The sequence below is a fragment of the Neoarius graeffei genome, chromosome 1 (genome assembly GCF_027579695.1).
Source record: "Neoarius graeffei isolate fNeoGra1 chromosome 1, fNeoGra1.pri, whole genome shotgun sequence".
Lineage (NCBI taxonomy): Eukaryota > Metazoa > Chordata > Actinopteri > Siluriformes > Ariidae > Neoarius > Neoarius graeffei.
In genome coordinates, this window is record NC_083569.1 from 51464339 (window position 1) to 51487382 (window position 23044).

The following is a 23044-nucleotide window of genomic DNA, read 5'->3' on the forward strand; positions in this document are numbered from 1 at the left end:
CAATGTTAGGTAATATACCTCACTAGCAAATGTGAATAATAGTTTTATTTACATTGTTAACCTAATATTAATTAACTTGCTAGCAGCTTTGAAAAACAGGTCGTCTAATTTTCGCTAGCTGTATCAAACTTGCCTACTGATTTACACAAGAAAATGTTAGCTATATTGTTAAGGCTTTGATTATTATTATCCATCCATCCATTATCTCTAGCCGCTTTATCCTTCTACAGGGTCGCAGGCAAGCTGGAGCCTATCCCAGCTGACTACAGGCGAGAGGCGGGGTACACCCTGGACAAGTCACCAGGTCATCACAGGGCTGACACATAGACACAGACAACCATTCACACTCACATTCACACCTACGGTCAATTAAGAGTCACCAGTTAACCTAACCTGCATGTCTTTGGACTGTGGGGGAAACCGGAGCACCCGGAGGAAACCCACGCGGACACGGGGAGAACATGCAAACTCCACACAGAAAGGCCCTCGTCAGCCGCTGGGCTCGAACCCGGACCTTCTTGCTGTGAGGCGACAGCGCTAACCACTACACCACCATGCTGCCCCGCCCTATTATTATTATTAAATTTGATTAATGATAATAACCTTAATTAAGCTTGACCAGCTGTTTTGTGACACTAATCTGCTCAAAATCCAGCTTGGTCTGATCAACTACCATCTGCCAATATGCACACGAGCTGGTCAAAGCTTTTCCAGATAGTAGATGATTAACACTCCAACTCCTGAGCACTAATGGTTGTTTCTTGTTTTTGCCATTCGTTCGATTTTGTCACAACACTTCGTTCTGTGCACGTGATTGCAGAATCACGTCTGTTGTGATAGACGACTCACTGAGTGTTTTCTTGGTGTCCTCCTTGCTACTTGGATTTGCTTGTTATCTCCTTTTGTTTTAGTGCTGCATTCATGTTGTTCAGCTGTACGCACTTCCTTTTTAAACACTTGGCAGTGTGACATTTCCAGACATCGTGTTTTGAATATGTACAGAAATAGAAAAATCACTATCTGCTCGACTGCAGCAACCTTCATTGTGCAATTGATGAATGTTAACACGACAGCATGCTGCTGCATACTTCCTAGCCTTTCTAATGCACCTTTACTCAGGTGCTTCCAGCTCTACTGGTACTACAGTAGTATGCAAAAGTCTTTAGGCACCCTATTTTTTTTTTCCATACAAACTTTGTTATAGATTTCTATTTTATGACGTCGACATTATCGGTTCAGTACAAAAACGTTACAGAAAAAAAAAGTTTACATCCGAGCAGCAGCATATTACATAAGAGAGCACTTTTCAGATTAAAGAAGAAAACATAATGAAGGCTGCTGGGTTTTGGTGCAAAATGAAGAAGCGAGTGAGACAGTCAAAGTGTCCAGAAGAACTGTGGCTGCTTCTGTAAGATGCTCAGTAAAACCTACAGCTCATTTCCTTATAAAACTGCACTCACTGTACCTGAGATAGATTTTTTTTTTTTTTTATAAAGCAAAGGGTCGTCTCACACCAAATACAGACTTTCATTTATTATGGTTTAATGCTGTTTATAGTATTGTTTAATGTTGAAACATTTCATTTCATTATTTTTAAGCCATTTTTGGTCGACAGCATTTCTTTACATGTGCCTAAGACTTTTGCACACGACTGTAAATCTGTGTATAATTGTGAACTGCAGAACAGAAACACCTACCCTGTGTTCCTCTCCTCGACCCCTGGGATCCTGAAAGGCAGAAATTACAAAGTTAAACATAGTTAAGTCTGTAGAGCATAATCCATTAGCCACCTGATCCTAGCCATGCGCCAGCAACATGGCCCAGATATTTCTCCGGCAATTTCCCCGTGACACTGTCTAGCGCAATTCAGACACAAAAGGAAGAATTGTTCGAACCGCAATGCTTACTGGCCTGTTAAAGAAGTCAGGGTACAAAATCCCATTTGTGTCCAGTGCAATGTTATGACAATAAAAAGTGAAAAGCCAAAAACCGCTCTTGCGCTTAGCAGAGTTGGTTAGCTTTGAGTCATACTTATGATGTTAATCTGTCTGGATGGATCACAGAATACATAGCATTTAACAACAGTGCGTAAAAAGGAAGTGAAGTATAGAAAAGAGATTTTGTAAATAATCTCAAGAGACGCATGGGTTGTTAATTTGTGTTTCTCTTGTACTGTTCATGACGTGCAATTCAGCTCATCTCATCTCATCATCTCTAGCCGTTTTATCCTGTTCTACAGGGTCGCAGGCAAGCTGGAGCCTATCCCAGCTGACTACGGGCGAAAGGCGGGGTACACCCTGGACAAGTCGCCAGGTCATCGCAGGGCTGACACATAGACACAGACAACCATTCACACTCACGGTCAATTTAGAGTCACCAGTTAACCTAACCTGCATGTCTTTGGACTGTGGGGGAAACCGGAGCACCCGGAGGAAACCCACGCGGACACGGGGAGAACATGCAAACTCCGCACAGAAAGGCCCTTGCTGGCCACGGGGCTCGAACCCGGACCTTCTTGCTGTGAGGCAACAGCGCTAACCACTACACCACCGTGCCGCCCCTGATGTGCAATTCTCCCAGCTTAATCCAAAAGGATTTTCAGTAAAAAGTAGAGAATATCTATACATAGTGCATCCTAATCCTCATCCTAAACTGTGCTTAGTGCATGTGGGGAAATTTGGTCCAGTGTCTGTTTTCACAGGAATTTGATAAGTAATCCAATAGAAACATCAGTCCGAGTCCAAAAAAGAAAAGAAAAGAAAAGAAAAAAAGGTTCCTGGTTTGCTGGTTTACTGACTCTTTATTTATTCTACTTGCATTTCAGGAATCAGGCAGCAGACATACTGAGATGACCTGATGTATTCAAAAATAGTGAGGAGAATAAACATCTCCCATGAGTTTCTAGTTCTTGAAGCAGAGGAAAGAGGACATTCATCATTCCTGTCAGAGTTTAGAGTCGTGTGGTAATGCAGCTAACCACGCTGAGTGAACTTCCAGCCGTGGCACAGAACACTAACAAGCTCTCCTGTGTCTACATCTGCAGCAAGTGTTTGTGTGTCGATGTGTCTATGTGTATACACACGCATGCACACGTCTAAACTTCTTTTCCTGCAACCGTGATTTTTATTTCTTTTACACTGGAAAGACGGATCTGACTTGCATCTTACAAGTTGTGTCGAGTTTCTTTCAGAGTAAGCTAAAATTATCCAGAAGGTTTTTTTTTAAAGCATCGCCAATACAAAGAACTTTTTCCTCCTAAAAACAAAATACGAGCAATTCCTGCGAGTTCAAGATTTAGTCACGTTTAACCCTAAACTATATAAAATAAGTTTTCGTTTCATTATTTTCACTGCAGTGCAGCGTTAAGATTTAAATGCTCGTGAAGGACCGCGACAGCTTAGTATTTTTAAACCATAAAGCGTTTCCTTTGTTTGATTTGCCAAGGAACACTGCTGTGAAAATTCATTTGGGGATGATATATCAGTCAGAGAAATATGTACGCCTATTGCATTAACAATGACGAGGCTAAAGCAGTTCTCTAACCACCATTTTTACCTAATGGAATGCAAGTAGAGAGGTTTGAATGTTCCCGACGCACACATGAATTCATTTTGCGCACTGTGTGTGCGTGCGTGCGTGTTTATGTGTTTGGAGTTGGATTTGATTGCAGATGAACAGAATTGGATCAGGATTCAGACAGGCAAAAAAGAAAAAGAAAGAAAGAAAGTGCTGGAGTGTTTATGAGAATGTGAGGAAAGAGATGTTTTATTACCTGTGCTGGAGAGGAGGTCTTTAGCTCGCCTATTAAAACAGACGCAAACAAGAAAGAAAGAAAGAAAGGAATTTTATTAGTGGTCAGTTGCACAATATGACTTGAACATCCTTTAAAAAGTCTGTGGGAACCTCATCATCTTTCATGTTGCCACATGTTAAAATGCAATAGGCTTCTAAAGCTCAGGGCAAAAACATCTTGATATTTGCAACAATCATGCACTAAAGTGACTCACAGGAACAGCCATCACTGAACAGAGGTGGGGGTCTACATCATTTGTCAACCATCTACAAGGCGGTATAGAGATCTTGCAGTCACGTGACCGGAAAGTACACAACCGCCATCTTGTCGGTAAAAAACACCGCTGAATACTGCTGCACTCGTGTACAGAATGGATCAATTTCAACCGACAGACTACACGGCTCATTTTTCTAATGAACAGATAACTAGATATATGTCTAAAATAAACGACCTACAGATTTGTGACCCTTATGGCTTACCGGACGGAGTTTTCACGACCGGATGTTGAACTGCCAGCGGAATACCCAGACGTGTATAATTACCTCATCAACTTTCCCTCGCTGTTCAGTGGTGAAGCACTGCGTGCTTATAAATATCTGGACAGTTATCTTTACAGAAATTCAGGATTTGTCAGCGACTCAGATGTGGCATCTTGTAAACAAGAATCCTCATTGGATGGGTAAGTCACTTAAGTATTGAGTATAGCACTGACCAGCCGATTATAGAATAGAATAAGGTAATTCCAGCTGTAATTCCAAATCGTCCGTGCTGTTTACCATGGATCTGGCGTTGGAGAGGTAGAGGCTTGGCAGTGGAGATTTGAGTGGCTGTTTTCTGAGCTTAGTCAACAGGCCGGCTCTGCCTGCAGCCTCGCTTTTGCTTCTGCTACCGGCGCCGCCTCCTTCGCTTTGCTTCCAATAACAATCCACGGAGACCCCGCTGGTCTCGCTATCTCGTCCGGAATGTTGTGCATGTGATGGAAATCGCTACAAACCGTCATTTTCTGCTGGAAACCAATGTCCAGTAAGTCCATACGGCTGTAGTGGATATTGAAGTCCGGTACAGACGAACAACACGCAAAAATACACACAAAAAACAAAAAACGTGCACAGGTAGGGAGAACTTGTAGCCACAGCCGTTGTAGTAGAATTGTATATAGTAGGGTTTTCCAGAAGAAAAGGTAGAAGTAGAACCAGAAGTAGAAGTAGAAGGCGGAAATATGGCGTTTGACCGACAAGATGGCGTCTGTCACAATCTGGATCGGCTGTGACGTCACATGCAAGTGCTCCATTGGACACTCTTCCCAGACGGCTGGGTGTACGCCAGGATCCAGCTGTTTTCAGTGACTCACAGGAGGACAGAGAGAGTCAGATTGCCATTGATCACCCTAACGGACAATCCTTTGATCACCCTAATGACTCGCCGTTCACACCCAGCCTCCAGTGACCCACACCAACATGATGCCTCAATGACACCTTAGATGAGCTGGTCATCAGAATTCTGATTCTGATCCAGGAGAGGATAAATATCTGATACTCCCTATTAGTCAGACAGAACTGAGGAAGCCTTTCGGACGAGAGGTGAAACGTTTTCAAGAATCTTCAAGCAAGTCCAGTTGCCCATTTCTACCACCCACAGTTTACTATGACCTGGATGATTGAGAATCTTCACAGACACATGCACTATTGCTTGCTCTGAGATGAAGATGAAAGAAAGTTACTCATAAAAACTACTGCATTTCAAATCCACGAGTAAAGTGCGTATATTATTACAACCTGTAGATCTTCAGCAAGTTCCTTTTCTCTACTCTAATTGGGTTTGATCCAGAAATAATGCAGTTTTATTTATTTTTTCATCTGTTTTTTTTCATTATGCGCTAGTAAATGTAGCATGTAATTATAATCGAGCGATGAATTCATTCATAAACAATAAGGAAACAGAACTGTTTTTCCTAATAGTTATAATTAGAAACCCACATTCCCACTGAGACTTCAGCAAAAAAAAAAATTCCAATAATACACATTATTAGAATTCTTCCCAGAGTTTACTGAACAGTTCCACCACAACATCCATCATAAAGCAAGGAGCTCAGTGCTAAAGAACATGATTACAGCCCATAGAATTGATGAGAGCATACAAAAGAGCCGGATTTATATAATCCATGTCCGTTTCTTTCAGAGCAACATAAAGCTATCATGAGTTTTTTCTAAGCACTGCCAAGAGAAAAGGACCTACTAATAGCCTGTGGACAATTACTGTGTTTGGAAATGGTCCATGTTTGTAAAAGAAACAGTCCAGGATGAAAGATGAACGTTAAACTCACTCACCCCTCAAGGCTCGGAGATCGGGTCAGCAGGTTGGCTGATGATGCTGCTTTTTTAGGCATTCGCTGTTTGGATTTGTCCGACATGTCCTTACCCACTTTCTCACTGTTCCTCCGTTCCCTGGACACAACAAGAGTCTGTGAGATGCCTGATTTAAGGGGCAGAAAAATCATTTCTGTAATCGCTGCAGCTACAGTGCCTTGCAAAAGTATTCACCCCCCGTGGTGTTTGTCCTGTTTTGTCACATTACAAGCTGGAATTAAAATGGATTTGGGGGGGATTAGCACCATTTGATTTACACAACATGCCTACCACTTTAAAGGTGCACATTGTCTTTTTATTGTGACACAAACAATAATTACGATGAAAAAACAGAAATCTGGAGGAGTGTGCATAGGTATTCACCGCCCCCAAAGTCAATACTTTATAGAGCCACCTTTTGCTACAATTACAGCTGCAAGTCTCTTGGGGCTCTCTCTATTAGCTTAGCACATCTAGCCACTGGGATTTTTGCCCATTGCTCAAGGCAAAACTGCTCCAACTCCTTCAAGTTAGATGGGTTGCGTTGGTGTACAGCCAGTGCAGCTTTAGCAGTATGTTTAGGGTCATTGTCCTACTGGAACGTAAACCTTTGTCCCAGTCTCAAACAGGTTTTCCTCCAGAATTGCCCTGTATTTAGTGCCATCCACCTTTCCTTCAGTCCTGACCAGCTTTCCTGTCCCTGCAGATGAAAAACATCCCCACAGCATGATGTTGCCACCACCATGCTTCACTGCAGGAATGGTGTTGGGTTTGCACCACACATGGCGTTTCCCCTGATAGCCAAAAAGTTCAATTTTAGTCTCATTTGACCAGAGAATCTTCTTCCATGTGTTTGGGGAGTCTGCCATATGCTGCTGGGCAAATTCCAAACATGTTTTAAGAAGAACCCTTTATTCATCACATGCACACTTCAAGCACAGTGAAATTCATCCTCTGCATTTAACCCATCTGAAGCAGTGAACACACACCCAGAGCAGTGGGCAGCTCAGAGCGCCCGGGGAGCAGTCAGGGGTTCGGTACCTTGCTCAAGGGCACCTCAGCCCAACGCCGCCCCACGTCAACCTAACTGCGTGTCTTTGGATTGTGGGGGAAACCGGAGCACCCGGAGGAAACCCATGCAGATACGGGGAGAACATGCATTCTCTGGTCTCATTTGACCAGAGAATCTTCTTCCATGTGTTTGGGGAGTCTTCCACATGCTGTTGGGCAAACTCCAAATGTGTTTTCTTAAGCAATGACTTTTTTCTGGCCACTCTTCCATAAAGCCCTGCTCTGTGGAGTGTACGGCTTAAAGTGGTCCTAAGGACAGATACTCCCATCTCCACTGCGGATCTTTGCAGCTCCTTCAGTGTTATCTTTGGTGTCTTTGTTGCATCTCTGATTAATGCCCTCCTTGCCCGGTCTGTGAGTTTTGGTTGGCGGCCTTCTCTTGTCAGGTTTGTAGTGGTGCCATATCCGTTCCATTTTGCTATAATGGATTTAATGGTGCTCCCTGGGATATTCAGAGTTTGGGATATTTTTTATAACCCAACCCTGATCTATACTTCTCCACAACTTTGTCTCTGACCTGTTTGGAGGCTCCTTGGTTTTCATGTTGCTTGCTTAGTAGTGTTGCAGAGTCAGGGTCCTTCTAGAACAGGTTGATTTATACAGACATCATGTGACAGATCATGTGACACTTTGATTGCACACAGGTGGATCTTAATCAACTAATTATGTGACTTATGAAGTGAATTGGTTGGAGCAGCTCTTATTTAGGGGCTTCATATGAAAAGGGGTGAATACTTATGCACACTCCAGATTTCTATTTTTTCATCTTAATTATTGTTTGTGTCACAATAAAAATAAATAAATCAATCAATCATGTGCACCTTTAAAGTGGTAGGCATGTTGTGTAAATCAAATGGTGCTAACCCCCCAAAAATCCATTTTAATTCCAGCTTGTAATGCGACAAAACAGGACAAACACCAAGGGGGATGAATACTTTTGCAAGGCACTGTACGTGGATTGTCACAAGCTATATGGATTTAAAGCATTAAATAAAATTTGAGATGATTTTTTTTTTCAAAGCACAAATTGGTTTCTCTATAAGGTTAATCCAAAACACACACACACACACACACACACACACACACCACCACCACCAATCAAAACACTAGAGTGCTTATGGCTTAAAACACTTCCTCTGACACAAAAGAGGAGCATAACACTAAAAAGCATTCGCTTTGTTTCAGCACTAACATACTGAATGCGCTGTGTGTGTGGGTGCGTGAATTGAACGTTTTTTTTCCCCTCTCACACACACCCCATTTCCTGTTCCTCTAAGAGTCATACACTCTCCAATTTAAGAAATATGAAACAGGAAACAACAGCGGTCCTGACCAAACAGGGAAGTGAAACTTTGCTGATGGCGCATCGACCCTTGTCCATCACATTCAGAGTTTTGTTTTGTTTTTCTCAATACAGCTGTCCAAAATTGTCATTGCTATTAAATGAAACTTTATACGTTCCTTAACAAATCATGCTATGACAACTGTCACTTACAGATGAAACCACAACCTACACTGCAGTTTAAAGTCTGCAAAGTTATGGGTTCATTATCTGGAGTCTATAATGCTTTGAGAGATGTGTATAAGTGCATCAGTGTGTTTTATTTCTTTCCTTTCTTTTTTCTTCTGATACACCCATAATACCCTGCCTGTTCCTCTTCACTTTCTTTTACCTCTCTTTTTTTCTCCTTCCCATTGTACTTTTGTATTGGCGAGCGATGAGCTCACCTGCTCTATATTCTGTAGTTAACTCTCGATCTGCCCTGCAGCGTCACTTGCCACTGAGATCTCAAACAGTCACATTTTCCATTCAGCCTAATTCTTCACACACACATCTCTCAACACTGCAACTGAGCCAAAACTTATATCTTTCATCGCCGCATTTGTCATAATCAGCCCTATACTGGCCGTCATGATGTCTGAGGAAACCTAACAACAAGCAATCTAATAAATCTAATTAAGTGACATGTTGATGTTCAGGCAGTCTTTCTGCGCAAAGCAAAGTTTATATGAACTTCTAAAATCTACCATTTTAAGATCTTCGTTTATTTATCGTGCATAATGCATTTTATTTACATAAAAACATATTAAAGGGGATAAGAACTTGCTCTATGTAAGACTACACACACACGCGCGTTTATCTCACTATCCCTGTGAGGACCTTCCATTGACATAATTATTATTGCAGTTAATTAATGCTGTGCCTGCACCTAAACCTAACCCCAACCTTAACCTCAGTAACAAAAAGGAAACTTTTTGGCTCTTTTATTTTTTTCAATTTTTGTTTAAAAAAAGAAAAACAACACAACAGCAATTTCCTTATGGGGACCATCCGAATGTCCCCACAAGGTGGAATTTATCAGATTTTACTATCCTTGTGGGGACATTTGGTCCTCAGTAGTATATAAAAACACGTGCACACACTCTCACACACACACACAAATTCATTCACAGAAAGATCACCCAGAAACCTTCATGCAGAAAAACAGAGCAGGAAATTCAATGCACCAAAGAATTTATAAAACATACTCGATTAGATACATTTCATTTGATTAGGTTAGTGTACAGTCATTCCCAAGATTTTCAGTTGTGCAAAAGTTTGTGCCACTTTTGCAGAAACCAGTCCAAGACGCAAATGTGCTATAAACACTTCATTCTCTCGTTGGCAAATTTGCAAATGTGGGATAAGTATTTGTTCAGCCAAACAGCTATACTATAAACACTCTAACAACGACTTCCTTCCTCTGACCAATTCAGACTTGAGCAATGACCTCACTCGCTCTATATTCTGCAGTAAACTTTCAATCTAACCTGCGGCGTCACTCATCATTGAATTAGTGCGTAAACGCTACCAATTCTAGTCACGTTTTCCACATATCCTAATCCTTCACACATGTTACTCAACGCTACAGTGAAGCCAAAAACCATCTCATTCAACCCTGCATTGCTTACCATAAACAACTTTAAAACTGGCAGTAAGCATTGGCATCATCTCGGCTAAAACCTAATGCCAAGCAGCGTCTAATATAATGTGTTAATATGTGATCTAATGACATGCATTCAATCTTCCGACGTAAAGCTTTTTATTACTTTTTTTAAAGTTTACATGGAATCGAACAGGAAGTGTTTTCTCAAGATTGCATGCTATACGTCCAGAACTGGAAATTATAAGGTTCTGTGAGACTTCTTTGGCAAAAGTGAGCTAAAGTTAGATGCTATACGATATTTACATGCAAACAAAGTACAGTACCAGTCAAAAGTTTGGACACACCTTCTAATTCAATGTTTTTTCTTTATTTTTATTAATTAAAAGTCACTTCATGTCTTAATGTAATGATGGATGTCGTTTCTCTTTACTTAGTTGAGCGCTTCTTGACATAATATGGATTACTACAGTTGTGGAATAGGGCTATTTACTGTATTTTTATCATTTACTATTTACTGTTTGATCTCAAATGCATTAAGAAGGCAAGAAATTGCACTAATTACTTTTTGACGAGGCACAACTGTTAACTGAAAAGCATTCCAGGTGACTACCTCATGAAGCTGGTTAAGATAATGCTAATAGTGTACAAAACGTCATCAAGGTAAACGCTGGCTACTGTAAAGAATCTTAAATATCAAACATATTGTATTTTTTTTTTTGTTTACCACATAATTCCATTTTTTTTTTTGCGGTCCGGTTTCCATCAAATCCTGCACTCTGATTGGCTGGCGAGCAGGTCCGTATCCTATGATACAGACCCCAGTTATGGACCTCTGGCGACTCCCTCGTTCACAACAACAAACATAGTAGCATTTTTTTCAACATTTATCTTTTTTTAAAAATAAGATTTATTTATAAGATTATCAAAAATCTTATAAATTTTTGCCAGCATTTCTCAGGAGAATAGCATTAATTTTACAGCATGGATGGCGATAACGACAGTGTTCACAGCGAAAGCGAGTTTTACTACTCTGAGTAAAAAGAAATAAAATAAAACATTTCAGGAGAAAGCTAAAAACTTGTAACTTGCTAACACTGAGCAAAAACATGGCTGAATCCTGAATGACTCAATTTTGTATAAATAGGGGACTACATAGGCGGCAAAATGTAGTTTTTTTTCCTGCCATGGAAGTGCACTTGTATACCGAGGAGGAAGCCATTTGCATTACAGCCGTGAATGAGGATTCAAAATGGCGACTCGGCTCGGTTTTCCCTTTCGGGCGCTCTCATTTTCTGTTAGAATTTGGTAAAGAAAAAATAAATATATTATTTACCAGCTTAAGGTCGGTCCGTATGGTGAAATACCGTGACCTCGGCCTTGAATACTGACCTCGGCCCAGAGGGCCTCGCTCAGTACTTTCAAGACCTCGTTCACGCTATTTCACGATACGGACCTCCCAACTGGTAAATAACATATATATATATATGTTCCATGTGTTATTTCACAGTTTTGATGTCTTCAGTATTGTTCTACAATGTAGAAAATAGTCCAAATTTAAAAAAAATCCTATGAATGAGAAGGTTTGTCCAATCTTCTGACTGGTACTGTATATGTGAGAAGAGTTTACTCCAAAATATTGCTTTAAAAGTAAAAGAAAAATTAAGCTGGAAAGTTTTACTGCTCAAAACTTTAGAAGCTTAATATCTTAGAATCACCAAATTGTCAGAACCTTATAATAAGTCCAAAGTTTCAGTTTAGAAAAAGGTTATTCAAAATTTTTTTTACAACACTAGAGAGACTTGCAATTTGGCTTCCAATTGATTATATACACTATATTTGACCTCGCTCGTACACAGTAATAGGCTTACACTAAAAAAGAAAAAAAAAAGGCTTGGCTTAACACTAATCCCCAACTCTAACCCAAGACTCTAAATATTATAGGATTTGTCTTCAATACCCTTCAATTCTTCATCCCTCAAATATAACATTCCTTCAGACTGTTCTTCACCAAAGGCTTAAGTTGCATCTTGGAAAAAGGAGGCATATGGAGGTATTAATCATTAGAGCAGTAGCGCAAGTGATAGGGTTAGAGTTTGAACATAGCCAAAGCAGGAAGGTCATGCAAGTATGGAAAGAGACTGGTTTGATGGTTGGTTTAACGCACAGCAGTTTCTTCTCGCCCTCCAGAATGGGAGAAAGGGGTCCACCGTGTATCGGCTCTTTAGGTGGCGCTGGAGAACTGGAAGTTGGGGTCTGAGGGGCCGAGCCTTGGCTTTCTTCGCTGCTTCTGCTGTGTTGTTGTTGGAGACTTTTGATCGTCGTGCGCTGGATGGTCTCCTCTACTTTAGAGTGCCAGCTTTTGTCCTTCTCTTCATTGTCTTCTTCCTCCTGACTCTCTTGCTGAGCTTTGTGCAGGGCCTCGTCCATGAGCGAGACCCCTTCGGGAAGTGCGTCCGACAGAGAAAGACTCTTGGAGGCCCTGGTGAGGGCCAAAGGTCTCCTCTCAGGATCTGGTTTCCAGGGTTCAGTTTGTGTGGCCTTTTCACTAGTGCCTGTTTTCAGGCTGGGGATGGAGTGAGCTTTACTGCCCTCTCCGTTTTCAGCTGAGTTTGAAACAGGGCTGAAGACACACACAATCAAGAGGAATACAAGCAAAAAAACATCATCTTTTGCATTGAAAACCATCAAAACATCTTGAGGGCTGTAGCCCTTGAAGCCCTTGAAAAATCATTTTTAAAACAGAAAACTGAATATTATTGCAAGAAAAAAAAAACTTTAAAGTTGTTCCCAGTTCAATCTAAAATATTTTAGAGAAAATAAAACCTCCTAAAAGTATAATTCAGGTCCACCAATGTGAACAAGAAACTTCTCAGCTAACTGTATAACTGTTTTCCTTACATGCAAGACTGAATATGGCTCAGGGACTGTTACACTAAATAACAGGACCATGAAATACTCCTAACGTTCTTACAAACCAAGCAATTCTGAAACAGAAAGGTTGCTCAGTTGTCCTAAGGTCCGAGTGTGCCAAAGAATACTGGACTCTTTCTTTGTTGAGCCAAATGTGTGGGTGGGAAAACTGCATTTCTCACAACTTGAGGAACTTGTATCTCCAGGGAGGCATTACAGAAAGAAGCTTTGTCATATCCCGTCTGCTGATCAACTGAATCATGCAAAGCGATTCAGTCTCTTTTGCAATGAATATCCTCATCTCATCTCATTATCTCTAGCCGCTTTATCCTGTTCTACAGGGTTGCAGGCAAGCTGGAGCCTATCCCAGCTGACTACGGGTGAAAGGCAGGGTACACCCTGGACAAGTCGCCAGGTCATCACAGGGCTGACACATAGACACAGACAACCATTCACACTCACATTCACACCTACGGTCAATTTAGAGTCACCAGTTAACCTAACCTGCAACCTAACTTTGGACTGCGGGGGAAACCGGAGCACCCGGAGGAAACCCACGTGGACAACATGCAAACTCCGCACAGAAAGGCCCTCGCCGGCCACGGGGCTCGATCCCGAACCTTCTTGCTGTGAGGCGACAGCGCTAACCACTACACCACCGTGCCGCCCCACAATGAATATCCTATACATTTAAAGTTAGTGGTTTTTGATTAAAGTATATTCCACATTTTAAAGAATAAAGATGGTTCATAAATACATATTGGCTGTCAATTCTGTTTCATAATAAACCACTCTGGTAGACAAAATACAGTTCTTCTAATATGGTTCAAGAAGTATACAGACGTACCTGCACTGATACCTGTCGGGTGTGTGGTGCAGTCCATCCAGAGAACTGGTGGAGTGTCTGTACGGTTTGGAGAACCCATCAATGCAGAAAGACTGATTTAACATCCGAGCTGCACCAGGGTTCACTGTGGGAATAGACACACAGGTACTTTATACCGTCTATCCTTTTCACGTCTCCATCAAATTCATGTTAAACTAGTAATAGTAATACAAAATAAAAGGAAACCTCGTTAACAAGTGACATTTCACAAAACAATATTTAAATTCGTACAGTAGTTTTTAAATCTTGGATGCTCTTACTCGCAATTAGCTGCTGTTTCAGTAGTGGGATCTGTTGGTCATGTAGGCGGAGCTTACGCAGTGCATCAGCCAGGGAGGACTTGAGCAATGTGATCTCATCTTCCTGTGCCTGCAGCCGCACTTCCATAAGTGAGAGCCTGTCTGGAAACTCTGCGCTGCTTCCAGCCGACACATCATCTGGATAAATACGCAGACACAGTCAGCACCTGGTCACCTTAAATCATACCGTACTTATGAACGTTATGTAGCTTTCAGAGGACGCAGTTACAGTGATACTCTAACAATAATTCAGTGCTCTATGATGGTTTGGGGCCACCAGATACAGAACAATAAACACAATGAAATACAGCCAAAGAGAGCACTGCTAATATCATCAACTGGGATAAAGACAGGATGCACCATCTGCAGGAAACACTTTGCATATATAAGGAAAGCAGAAACACAATGTCCCTGTCTAAGCCATCTTTAACTATGTCCTATTAAAACATGCATGGGTTCATAAAGGGTTGTGGAATGCAAGGGAGGATAAATCACAAGCCCAGGAAAAATCATATTATGCTACAGGTTTTTCATTCAGTTACCCAGTAAACAGACAGGTTCATCCAACAACCAGAAACCAGAGAAAGTAAAACTCCTACTGAATTTCACAAAATAAAACTTTTTCTTTGATATGCTTGTTTAAGCGGCACGGTGGTGTAGTGGTTAGCACTGTCGCCTCACAGCAAGAAGGTTCTGGGTTCGAGCCCAGCGGCCGGCGAGGGCCTTTCTGTGCGGAGTTTGCATGTTCTCGTCGTGTCCGCGTGGGTTTCCTCGGGGTGCTCCGGTTTCCCCCACAGTCCAAAGACATGCAGGTTAGGTTAACTGGTGACTCTAAATTGACCGTAGGTGTGAATGTGAGTGTGAATGGTTGTCTGTGTCTATGTGTCAGTCCTGCAATAACCTGGTGACTTGTCCAGGGTGTACCCCGCCTCTCACCCATAGACAGCTGGGATAGGCTCCAGCTTGCCTGCGACCCTGTAGAACAGGATAAGCGGCTACAGATGATGGATGGATGTTTGTTTAACAGAACACATTCCAGTTGCTTCGTATATTTTACACTGGCAAAAAAAAGCACCTCAATGTTGTATGGTGCTCTTTTTTAAACTCTTTTTTTAAATCATGACACCTGCTTATTGCATACTGCATACGCAAGCCTATATAACCAAAAGTATGTGGACACCTGACCATCACATCCATATATTGTTCTTCCTCAAATTGCTATCACAAGCACCAACTTTCCAGAATTTCCTCCCACTGGAATTAAAGGGCCTAAACATGTTCAAGCATGATAATGCTCCAGTGCACAAACTGAGGTCCATAAAGACATGCTTTATCAAAGTTGGCGTGAAAGAACCCGAGTGGCCTGAGTCCTGATCTCAAGCCCCTCTACGCACCTTTGGGATTAACTGAGATGCACCAGACCTTCTGTCTCACTTGATATCAGGGCCAATATTGGAATGGGCACACATGGTCACAAACTTTTGGCCACAGAGCAAAAACAGGTTTCCACATGACCTTAACTTAATTTCATCAGTTAAAACATTCAACCACTTTTAACTGAGACACATTAAGTATAATTTATCAGTAATTAATTTTTCACTCCTGGATAGATAATTGTTTTCCTTTTTTGTCTCCAGTTTGATCATTTGCCAATTCTACAGCTAGGAAACACTTTGAGACATGTGACGCCAGCCTTTTATCTTTTCAAACTGCTGCTACATCATGTGATATTAGACCAAATTGGCTAATTTGACTTATTGACAGCAGAGAGAGTAATGTCATCCCTCGCACCCAGACAACATGACCAGTTGGGTTCTCTCGCACTCCTGGCTATGGATGTCTGTGACACTGGTTGGACTTGAACTCACTTTTTCACTCTGCATTTTTTTTTTGAGTCAGTCTGGAACCGAGTTTTTTCTTTATCTAATTAGAAAAGCCTGAAGGAAATTGTGGCTTGAACAAATAACACGAAAACATCACGCACTTCAACCACAAGTGCAAGATTGGTTTGGTTATTATTTGTTTACAACAAGCTGATACACTTGTACCTGTTGCATCAGGTAATGAGGGGGTTTTTTAAAGATTTTTTTGGGGCTTTTTTCACCTTTATTGGATAGGACAGTGGCGGCACGGTGGTGTAGTGGTTAGCGCTGTCGCCTCACAGCAAGAAGGTCCGGATTCGAGCCCTGTGGCCGGCGAGGGCCTTTCTGTGCGGAGTTTGCATGTTCTCCCCGTGTCCGCGTGGGTTTCCTCCGGGTGCTCCGGTTTCCCCCACAGTCCAAAGACATGCAGGTTAGGTTAACTGGTGACTCTAAATTGACCGTAGGTGTGAATGTGAGTGTGAATGGTTGTCTGTGTCTATGTGTCAGCCCTGCGATGACCTGGCGACTTGTCCAGGGTGTACCCCGCCTTTCACCCGTAGTCAGCTGGGATAGGCTCCAGCTTGCCTGCGACCCTGTAGAACAGGATAAAGCAGCTAGAGATAATGAGATGAGATGAGATGGATAGGACAGTGTAGAGACAGGAAATGAGCGGGAGAGAGAGAGACGGGGAGGGATCGGGAAATGACCTCGGGTCGGAATCAAACCTGGGTCCCTGGAGTTATGGTATGGCGCCTTATCCACAACGCCCCCATCAGGTAATGTTTTAACACGGCAGTAAATTAGATTTCTCAGTGCAGGACTGTCTTTCTTTCTTTATTTTTATAGCCAACTTTAAAAATTTGTCATGAGGTTATAATTCATATTCCACATGAACTAACCAAACCTCTACTGTCTCTTCCATCCATACATTATCTGTAGCCACTTAGCCTGTTCTGTAGGGGCGCAGGAGCCTATCCCAGCTGACTACGGGCGAAAGGCGGGGTACACCCTGGACAAATCACCAGGTCATCGCAGGGCTGACACATAGACACAGACAACCATTCACACCTACGGTCAATTTAGAGCCACCAATTACCCTAACCTGCATGTCTTTGGACTGTGGAGGAAACCAGAGCACCCGGAGGAAACCCACGTGGACACGGGGAGAACATGCAAACTCCACACAGAAAGGCCCTCGCCGGCCACAGGGCTCAAACCCAGGACCTTCTTGCTGTGAGGCGACAGCGCTAACCACTACACCACCGTGCCGCCTCTACTGTCTCTTATTACCATTTATCTCATCTCATCTCATCTCATCATCTCTAGCCACTTATCCTGTTCTACAGGGTCTCAGGCAAGCTGGAGCCTATCCCAGCTGACTACGGGCGAAAGGCGGGGTACACCCTGGACAAGTCGCCAGGTCATCACAGGGCTGACACATAGACACAGACAACCATTCACACTCACATTCACACCTACGGTCAATTTAGAGTCACCAGTTAACCTAACCTGCATGTCTTTGGACTGTGGGGGAAACCGGAGCACCCGGAGGAAACCCACGCGGACACGGGGAGAACATGCAAACTCTGCATAGAAAGGCCCTCGCCGGCCACGGGGCTCGAACCCGGACCTTCTTGCTGTGAGGCGACAGCGCTAACCACTACACCACCGTGCCGCCATTACCATTTATATTCACAGAAATGGGAACCAAATTTTATTAATGATTCCAGTTAGCTAAAGTGGCATTATGTAGGAATTTTACCTTAAATTATAAGCTTCAAAATCATTTCGATAATTCTGTGACTTGTAATAGGGAGAATGGCTTATCTTCCATTCTGTCCCAGTTCGCCATTTATAGCATTATGTAACTCTGGTGGAGCATCCCAGAAACTTCTCACAAGAACTGTGCTCCCATGAGAATGGCATAAAGCTTTATGGCACCACACCATACAAACAACTAACAGTCTTCAGCTAGCTATAAGAAGACTTTTCTATAAGGGTTGTTTTACAATCAGGGTACAAAGTTTGTGTCACAGGGGTCCAAAATTCAAATTGATTCAAACTGGTTCTTGTACCAGTTTTTAAGTGAAGGACAAGTTAAAGAACAGATTTCAGGTCATTTTTTGACATGTGTGTATGGTAGTTTTGTGTAATCTGCTATAAGATAAAGAAGATTAAGTGTAGCTTTAAGCAGGGCTGGGAAAAACAAATGAAGTGATTCTCGGAGAGGACTTTTTTTTTAACAATTCAGAATCCACTACTTCCATAGTGCTTTTAAATATAAGGCTGTAAGCTTTGTGTTAGTTGTCTCTAATATTTATGTCCCAATATCTTGACCACATTTTAGAATGAAAATAATCATTTTAGATATGTTATTTTATATTGAAAAATTAGCTGTCTCGGAGAGGACTTTTTTTTGACACAATTACATACTAATTTGATCAAAATAGTCTGAAAACTTCCTGGCATTCAACATTAAAACTTAACTATGTTTCCAATGATATGGAACCAAATATGTGTTTTATGGTATAAAGAATGATGTAAGTGCATCCCTTTTGGAGCTACCTGTGGTCAAAAAAGCACTTTTTCTAAATGACACGAGTAATTTTGCTAAATATGACATATATTGCCATACATTCACCAAAAATAACGTTATCACCAAATTTTTTTTTTGCATGGTAAATAGAGCTATCACAGGGCTACAATAAACAACCAAGTTTATTTAGTCAAGCCTTTTGATATTGAAGATAATAAGTGTTAAATGTGATTTTTAGCTTGCGTACCCTGATTGTAAAACAACCCATATGGCTTTTACTCGTTGACGAGAGCTAAGACAGATAAAACATTACAAGACAGAGGCCAAGCTGGCCTTCTTTCTGTTGGACAAATCAATCATATTACGGTAGCTGCCTTGCTATGCCTTGTGTTGTTGCATTTGCTTGATGATTGGCTGTGTGAGCAACTCCCTAGGTTTTGCTAATAAGCCAACAACAGAGGTTTAGCTGCTAGCTACATCTTGAGATGATGTTACCAAACTTGCTAGATAACACTCGGACATCAGTACTATAAGTGTTCTTGCTTTGGTTGCTGTCTCACTTTGTTGGCAAGCTTGCCACCTAAGTTTGCATCACTTTGTGTCAGCGAGCATCCAATTTTTGTAAAGTTAACTTAGGGTGTATTCAGACCAGGATAGTTCGATAGTTCAATTGCTTTGGTCAGAACCAAATGTTTTTTTTATTTTTTCATTTTGGTGCGGTTCGCTTTCACACTGTACATTTTAGTAAGCGGCCCAAAATCTGTCAACAAAGCCACGCGCCCTGAGGTCGTTCAGCTATTGGTCAGAGACGACACGCGCACAAAGCGTTAAGTTCAAAAGTAGTCATGGAGGCTTTCCGTGCTGTTATTCTTTTTAATGTCATCAAAGCTATATGCTTTTTCCAGTTTTTACTGTTTTCACAATTGTGCGATTACTATGCTGTTGTACAAGTAATTTATCAACGACGACGACAAAGGGCAAGGCGGCTACGGAGGATAGCGCTGATGAGCGCACATCATGTTGTGACAGTTCTGGCTCTTCACGCAGTAGATGAATTTCTTTTTTGCATCGCTAGTACCGCCACTTTTTGAAAGAATGTCCCTGATTTTAATGTAGGTCTGACGGAGTTTCTTCACTTTTAGCCGACATTGTTCTGGGGAGCGCGTGAACTCCTTCTCCTTCATTTTCTCACTGAATACAGCAAACACGTCGGTATTTTTGTGTGTTCTCTCCAAAAGCTCAGATATGTGGACATCTGCCCATATATCCACAAGGGTACGCGTTTCTTCCTTGGCCCACGTTTGCCCCCTACTCATTTTTTATACTCGCCTACCACTGGTGACTGAACGACCCTTGACAACCGAAACAGTGTTTGCACTTTGCGGTGGAGTGTCAAGACTCTGTTTCCCATAATGCTCGACAAACGACGGAAGCTCCCGAGGTAAAAAAAAGCAAAACTGTTGGATTAGGTCCGGTCTGTTTTCACACCTCCTAAAGATCTGCACCAGGGTTCCTTTGGTCTGGACCGAGTCCGACCTTGCAGCTCGGTCTTGGTCCGCTTGTTTGGTCCGGACCAGAGTTCGGTGGTTTGTATTCAGACCAACCCAAAAAGTCCGGACCAAGGGAAATTTGGTTCGTTTGGTCCGGACCAAACAACGTAGGTGTGAATACGCCCTTAGTTGACTAGCTGTTCTTTGTCCATTAGCATCCCCCAGCATTATATATGTCAGTATTAGCAGCATATTGTCTGTGGTTCTGGCGACATTATCTTAGCATGCTGCTATTCAGAGTTGTGTGTAATTCTTGACTGCCACACAGAAGAAAAAAAAAAAATCTCTGAGCATACAGGTTTACTTCAAGACACATACAATGCATAACCTGACAAGACTGTTACAGAAACCTGGGATTCCATCCTGCCAGTCTAGTCTTCACCCTCACATTGCTGTTGTACACTAAATTTCATGTTATGTACAGCTGTAGCTAAAAACATACTGGCTTGGTCCTTTTGTTCAAGCAATGAGAAAAATCTAACCTCAGTCCTGTCTCAGGTTACCATGCAAATAAATAAATCTCATGCCCAAACCTTTAGTCAGTCTTTGCCAATCTGATGCCAAATAAGCCTTGAAAGCTTGCAAGCCTATCTCAGCTAGCTTGTAATAAATTACACTTCCCAATGTATATTACATGCAATATGTGTTTATATCATGTCACCAACAACATTTTATTCGCTTACATGCATACATACATACATACATACATACATACATACATACATACATACTCCACATTCAAACTCTTAGCAAACAGTGTCTATGGCCTGAAAATGCAAACACGGTATTTCAGCAAAACTAAAACTTTCAGTCATTTTTGTGTAAAGTCCTGTAATATTACTCTACATCCTCAGTCAACATATCCGTCAGCATGTCAACAAAATTGTAGGGCAATTCTCATATAATGCTGCTTTAATGTGATACCTCTGTAGTAGAAGAAGAAGCCTTTACACGACCGTTCAAAAGTTTGGGGTCACCCAGACAATTTTGTGTTTTCCATAAAAAGTCACACTTTTATTTACCACCATAAGTTGTAAAATGAATAGAAAATATAGTCCAGACATTTTTCCGGCCATTTTGAGCATTTAATCGACCCCACAAATGTGATGCTCCAGAAACTCGATCTGCTCAAAGGAAGGTCAGTTTTATAGCTTCTCTAAAGAGCTCAACTGTTTTCAGCTGTGCTAACATGATTGTACAAGGGTTTTCTAATCATCCATTAGCCTTCTGAGGCAATGAGCAAACACATTGTACCATTAGAACACTGGAGTGAGAGTTGCTGGAAATGGGCCTCTATACACCTATGGAGATATTGCACCAAAAACCACACATTTGCAGCTAGAATAGTCATTTACCACATTAGCAATGTATAGAGTGGATTTCTGATTAGTTTAAAGTGATCTTCATTGAAAAGAACAGTGCTTTTCTTTCAAAAATAAGGACATTTCAAAGTGACCCCAAACTTTTGAACGGTAGTGTATCTGTCACATGCACACTCAAGCACAGTGAAATTCATCCTCTGCATTTAACCCATCTAAAGCAGTGTACACATGCATACACACCCAGAGCAGTGGGCAGCCACACTACAGCGCCCGGGGAGCAGTCAGGGGTCAGGTACCTTGCTCAAGGGCACTTCAGCCCAAGGCCACCCCAGTTAACCTAACTCATTGTCTTTGGACTGTGGGGGAAACCGGAGCACCCGGAGGAAACCCACGCAGACACGGGGAGAACATGCAAACTCCACACAGAAAGGCCCTCGCCGGCCGCTGGGCTCGAACCCAGGACCTTCTTGCTGTGAGGCGACCTGCCAAGGTATTCATTATATTCCAATTTTAACCACAGCACACATCAACTACGTATTTACTTTTGTTTTTTCTTAAATATCCAGATTACCAAGTTTGAAAACACTGGTGTAATTAAGCATGCAAACTTCCTGGAAACCCTGCAAGCCAAAAGGGGATATTGACAGAAACTGTTGTGCAATTTTCCCCAGATAATTGTATCACAACTCCAAATACCAATCCCAACTGATTTTTTTTAATAGGTGTGGTTTCATCAGTTACAAAAATGAACTAAAATTACCCTGCAATCGTTATACTGCTTGTCTAACTCCAATATGAACTCCTACATGCGACACACCCTGCTTCTAACAGACTCACTCCATAGTTTTCTTTTGTTCTCTGGCCTTGTAGTGAAAGAAAGACAGCCAGACTGACTGATGACGCTGTTAGAGAGGTGGATGCACAGACAAACAGACGTGTTTTACCAGAAATTTTCTGAACCAGAATCCTGATTGAACCGTTGAATTTTCAGCACTAGTATTTATGAGCTGTGACACTGAGTTAGTCACAAACACAGACGCACAGAGTTTCTGGGCCAGAACCATGGATGCCCTCTGTTCACAAAAGGCTCTTTGAAAATGTGGGAGGCTTCATTCTACTCTGCCTGAGCCAGCACTCATGAAATCCCTCAGTGTATTGCAATAAGCAGTCGACTTACTCAATTACCCTAATAGTTCTAAAAGCCACTAATTTGACCTAAATCATTTTTTTCATTTCAAATTTTCTGACCTTATTCTTGACCACAACGTGTAAAGGAGAGTAGAATATATGACTGAAACCTTTGAAGAGGTTGTTGCAAATTTGTTTGGTGTGGACAGTTGGCCAACTTGGACTGGACTTCTGAATGTCTTACCCTAAAACATATAAAAAGAAAGAAAGAAAGAAAGCCTCAAATATTTTTTTTGCATCTCTGTTTTATGAATATTAGCAGGACTTAAGATACATTCTGAACATTAGAACCAAATGCCTTCCTCATGGATCACTGAAGCTGAACCCAGTCCAGAATCTTTACTAGCAACAGACA

The 23044-nt window shown here is 41.8% G+C and overlaps 1 protein-coding gene across 2 annotated transcripts in view; it reads right to left on the bottom strand.

Moving 5' to 3' along the window:
- Positions 1-23044, bottom strand: part of eml3 (EMAP like 3) — a 96147-nt gene that overhangs the window by 35472 nt on the left and 37631 nt on the right. Inside the window, exons 2-7 of one of the 2 annotated variants that reach the window (XM_060933884.1) lie at positions 14193-14369; positions 13894-14017; positions 12301-12756; positions 6121-6237; positions 3773-3801; positions 1698-1727 (exon numbers count right to left, since the gene is read on the bottom strand). In XM_060933884.1, coding sequence (XP_060789867.1) covers positions 1698-1727; positions 3773-3801; positions 6121-6237; positions 12301-12756; positions 13894-14017; positions 14193-14369 — 933 coding nt within the window. The remainder of the gene's footprint in view (positions 1-1697; positions 1728-3772; positions 3802-6120; positions 6238-12300; positions 12757-13893; positions 14018-14192; positions 14370-23044) is intronic. The other variant, XM_060933892.1, reaches the window with a different exon arrangement.